Source organism: Mus caroli, chromosome X (genome assembly GCF_900094665.2).
Source record: "Mus caroli chromosome X, CAROLI_EIJ_v1.1, whole genome shotgun sequence".
In the NCBI taxonomy this organism is placed as follows: Eukaryota; Metazoa; Chordata; class Mammalia; order Rodentia; family Muridae; genus Mus; species Mus caroli.
Genome location: NC_034589.1, coordinates 35,240,371 through 35,245,823, shown reverse-complemented (window position 1 = coordinate 35,245,823; position 5,453 = coordinate 35,240,371). Strand labels below are relative to the sequence as shown.

General features: G+C 37.9%; 1 protein-coding gene across 10 annotated transcripts in view; it reads right to left on the bottom strand.

Annotated features, from left to right (window-relative positions):
* Positions 1–1,381: 1,381 nt before the first annotated feature.
* Xiap (X-linked inhibitor of apoptosis) overlaps positions 1,382–5,453 on the bottom strand; it is a 46,182-nt gene continuing 42,110 nt past the window's right edge. For all 10 annotated transcript variants that reach the window (XM_029473005.1, XM_029473003.1, XM_021153202.2 and 7 more), the window contains 2 exons: positions 4,630–4,830; positions 1,382–2,021 (listed from right to left, as the gene is read on the bottom strand). In XM_029473005.1, coding sequence (XP_029328865.1) covers positions 1,828–2,021; positions 4,630–4,830 — 395 coding nt within the window. In that variant the 3' untranslated portion in view covers positions 1,382–1,827. The remainder of the gene's footprint in view (positions 2,022–4,629; positions 4,831–5,453) is intronic.

Below are 5,453 nucleotides of genomic sequence, written 5' to 3'. Positions count from 1 at the left end.
AGAAGAAAGAGAGAGAGAGGGAGGCAGTCAGTTACTTAATTCTGTTGGTTTCTATTTAAATTTGCAATTAAAATAACATCACTTACCATAGTAGTCAACAGAGGTTAGGAGAACCTAACAATACTCTTTCTCTTAGAAAATACAACAAAAAGTCTAAATTGTAACAGTTTCACTCTCAAACTGTTCTCTGTAGTAAAATAGACCAGTCTTTACAAGGTCTCTCATGACAATTACTTAAGGTAAATCCCGTGTTCTATGAAGCACTTTAGCTTTTGATTGTATTCATATTGACCTATACAAGTTGTTAAAAATATTCAAACAACCACTCTTGTCAGTATGTTACAATTTCCAAGGTTTTAAGGATCTTCAGAAAATATTTTTAAAGTATCCACTACCATTACTAGTCATGAAAACAAACAAACACAAAACAATCAAAGACTGAACATTTTGTACTATATACATCTTAACCATCCTAACATGAAACTTTTAGGACACAGAATGACACTGAGAAAGAATCTCAACATGGAGAGCCAACACTAAAACTACAAGCCATATACAACACGCGTCTACATTTACCTACAGAAGCAGACAGATGGTTAAAATACTGGGTTAACAAAGATCTTTTAGTAAAGTGACTTAGGCAGGCTTAAACTAGCAAGGATTAAGGATGAATCCTTACTAATTAATTGGAAGATCTGAGACATATTTTATATTTCATTTTACAAAATCAGAAATATTTATTTTGAAACAAGATAAAAAGACATGATCTACCTGTCAGAAAACTACCACTCAGAAATATTTTTCATCCACAAAGCAGGTAAAACAAAAACATTTAAAGTTCACATTGGCACCAGAAAAGTTAACTGGCCTGCCTTCCTGGATTAGAAAAACTAAAACTGAGCGATAAGTAGTTTTGCAGACGTTTGAACATGCCTAAGCCTTTAAATCAGCAAAATATTTACTAAGAACTCTGATTATAAAAGTAATACATACTTATAAAACCTTTAAACAGAAAAAAATGAAAAAAAAAGTGAAGGGCTCAATAAACCCCTCTAAGACCCATCCCCCACCCCCTGAAGAAAAAATACATTTAAGAGTGTGATACTTATATTTCCAAACCTTCTTGTCCTATACAGATACAAAATACACACACGCTGATTTGGCTCCAACTAGATACAATGTTTTGCCATTTGTATTTTACACTTAACTATATCTGTGTTGCCTTTCCATGTCAGTACATGCTGGTTAGATGGTAGTCTACCATTCAATATCTTTTAGGAGATGGCAAAATCACTTAAAAATACTCATATAAGTACATTTATAATTCCAATAAATTCCAAGTAAATGGGCAGAATCCTAAAACACAGAAACAAGCATCTAAAACAATCTTGATTCTGCCAGCAGTGTGGAACAGTTCTTTCCCTGTTTACAATAAGCAAATTAAAGTGATTGGGCAGATTAAATCAAATCTCCATGCTTATACAGAACACTCCATTTGTTAGCTTATGCAGAAGGCATGAAAAATGCAGGTGATGAATTCACTTACATATAGAAATCAAGCCAGTGTACTACCAATGTACATGTGAAAAGCTATAAAATACTTCTTTGTCTAAGGTTTCAATAGAGTAAAACACTGGCTAAATGATACAGCTGATAACTCGAAAGATGCAGAAATTGAAAGTTTAGACGGAAACAGTGCCGTTACCATTTGTCTCCATTTGGAAACAGCAGATGCTAATGGAATGCAATGCTGATTACTTCAAGTTCGCTCCCATCACACATTCAATTACAGCAAGAAGAACATAACATGCCTACTGTGGTGCCGGACTAAGACATAAAAATTTTTTGCTTGAACGTAATGACGGTGTAGCACATGGGACATTTGTCAACTGCTTCAGCACACTGTTTACAAGTGACCAGATGTCCACAGGGAACAAAAACGACAGCAATATTTCTATCCATACAGATTTTGCAAAGCTTCTCCTCTTGTAGGCGCCTTAGCTGCTCTTCAGTACTAATGTCTGTGTAAAAAGAAAAACAACATATACTAATTTTTGGTTTTATTGTTTAAATTCGTTGAAACATTGAACCCCTCCTGTGTGCCAGACACTGAAGTCCTGGGAGACACGAAAATGACTCAGACATAGCACAAATTCTTAAGTAGCTTGTGTGCTAGTGGGAGAGGCTGTGAGATACAGCCAGAGAGGGTAAGTACAAAGCAGAACATACTATAATCAAGTTACATACAGAGTGCTCTGGGGCAAAATGAACAAGTTCTTCTGTCTGGATGGCTGGGGAAGGCATCGTGATAAGCAGGACTGCAGTGGTGTAGTGACATTTAAGTACAGGCAACAAATTACCAGGCAGAAAAAGCAAAGATGGGGGAAATGTACAAACATATTGAAAGGCATGGGTAATTCCAGGAAGGGGTCTATTTGAAGGCTGCTTCTACCGTGGGACAGGTAGGATTTAGTGCTTAGATGTGAGGGGTGAAGAGAGAAAGAGAAAGTAAAGTTGGGCTTGTCAGTGTCAAGGAGGCAGTAAGAACTATTGGAAATAGAGAAGGAGGTAAAGGCTTTACAGTTGCAAGTACATTTAAGACGTTGGCAGGCTATCCAAACAAAAACATTTGGGTGTAATTAGAGGATACTGAAGTAGCTGCATAGCTGAACCTTTGCCAAAACAGATTTTGTGAAATGCTAACAAATATGCCACAAAACTATGATTTGTAGTCATATATGATAACAGCAACGATAATCAACAGTAATAGAACATAAATATTATATGCTGGGCATTACTCCAAATAAATTACATATTTTAACTATATTTGTAATCACTGTATCCTAATGGTTTATAAATCTGGCTTCAAATGAGAATTGGAAGGTTTTTCCCCCTTTGGGGTGTGTGTGTGTGTGTGTGGGGGGGGTGTCAGCATCCTGAAAATTCAGGATACTGAATACCATTCATTGTGCCACATACCTACCTCTTGTGGCATTTTTACAAACAAGTTGTCTTTCCTTCTAAAAAATAATTTATTACATGTATTTATATTTGTGTGAGTGCATACACTGTGGCACATGTGACAAAGTGAAGAGGTCTACTTTCCGGAGTTGGTTCTCTTTGTCCACCATACAGTTCCCAGGTTTCTAGTCCTCAAGTTAGATCTTCAGTCTTGGAAGCAAGCACCTTACCCACTGATCAACTGCACTAGCTCTGCTAGGTTCTTCCACTAACTTCTAGGACTAGTCACATGAAACTATTTCACTGGATGAATCCCATTATGGGAACACAATGCATTTCCCTATTAAACTTTGTATATATCCTTTTCAAAACAAAACAAAACAAAATTCTGGGTCTTATTATTTAGCCGTGGCCTGTCTCTGCCTCCTGAAATCCTGAGATTAAAGGTGTGTGCCACCATGGCTGCTATCTCTCCTTTTTATGGCATTTATGTCCTGGAGGGAACATTATTTCCAAAACATGTTTAGAAAGCAAGTTTAATCTTGTTCTTACTTAACAAGCACTTACTGAACACTTACTTGGGCATTTGGTATAAAATAAATAATACATACATATACTTTAGGCACCCAATATTCACAGACAAATTGGGAACATAAGTAAACAGAAAATTATGATATGCTAAACAGTGACAATGATATTAAACGAAGGTGAAAGAAATGACTGAAGCATGCTGCAAGAGACAGAGCACGACATATAAGGGCGTAAGTCAAAACTGGTAATTGAATATGAAGGAAACCAGACCAGATACAGAAGGTCGGCAAGAGTTGACCCTTAAAGATGTGACAAACCATGGAAGCATTGAGACTTGATTCTGAGGGTTTGGAGAGCTGCTGAGGAGTTTTGAATCAGAGAGAAGTACTGCCGTATTTGAGCTCTCTGGGTATGAAAAGGACAAAAGGATTGTTCTAGTCTCTTAAGAAACAGCCTTCAGGGGTGGCAAGATGGCTCAATGGGTAAGAGTACTGACTGCTCTTCTGAAGGTCCTGAGTTCAAATCCCAGCAACCACATGGTGGTTCACAACAATCTGTAATGAGATCTGACGCCATTTTCTGGTGCATCTCAAGTCAGCTACAGTGTACTTATGTATAATAATTGACCAGAGCAAGTGGGACCGACCTGAGTGAGCAGGGTTGAGCAGAGCGAGCAGAGGTCCTAAAAATTCAGTTCCCAACAACCACAAGAAGGCTCACAACCATCTGCATAGCAACAGTGTACTCACATACATAAAATAAACAAATAAATCTTTAAAAAAAAGAAAAGAAACAGCCTTCAGGCTGGGTGTGGGGGCTCATGCCTTTAATCCCAGCATTTGTGGGGTAGAAGCAAGTGGATCACTTGAGTTTGAGATCCAGCCTAGTCTACATAGCAAATTCCAGGACAGCCAGGGCTATACAGAGCTGTCTCCAACCCCCCACCCCACCCAGAAAAAGAAAAAGGATAAAAGAAAAACTGTCCAGAAGTAGCTTATCTGCTGTATTTTTGGTTGTTCATTGAAATAAGAGAACCATAATACTAAGTTCAAAGAGTAAAAGTGTTTATCCTATGGAGATATTATAAAGGAAATGGATGGGCTACAAGGTGATTTTTCCTATAAAAACAATGCATACCTTTCTGCAATGAAGTTTGACTTGACTCATCCTGTGTATTATCTTTCTGAGCACTCACAAGATCTGCAATCAGGACCTCAAGTGATAGATAACTGCTCCCAGATGTTTGGATTTTTTCTTCCATTGTTTTCTTAATGTCCTTGAAGCTAAATCCCATTCGTATAGCTTCTTGCACCATAGGATTCTGGAAGATGGTATCATCTGAAATCAAAGTTGGGTGGAGAAAGAACATAGTGGAAGTATTTTCATTAACATAACTAAACAGTAAACAGTTTAGGGATTTGAGACTATCATATGGATGAAAAGTTCAGCAGTAGAGTGTTTGCCTATATGTGTTGCTGTGCCTTTGATTTCCAAAGCTGAAAAGAAAAGTGGTGCTCATGTACGCCTTTAGTCCCAGCACTCAGGAGGCAGGGACAGGCAGATCTTTTGAGTTCTAGGTCAGCCTGGTCTACAGAGAAAGTTCCAAGACATCCAGGAAACCCTATCTCAAGAAACCACAAAAAGAAGTATGCTAGAGAAAAATGATTTCTTTAACTTGGTTATTTATACCTGCTACCAAATCCATTCCAAATAATATAACGTAGCTCTGCATTTCAAGCATATTTACAAATATTTGTAGTATCCTCCTGCCTTGTAATCCTTTACACACAAAACAGATAATGTTACAACATTAGGGAATAGGGACCCACCAGATACTCTAAATTAAAACATACTGCTTCAGCCGGGCGTGGTGGTGCACGCCTTTAATCCCAGCACTTGGGAGGCAGAGGCAGGCGGATTTCTGAGTTCAAGGCCAGCCTGGTCTACAAAGTGAGTTCCAG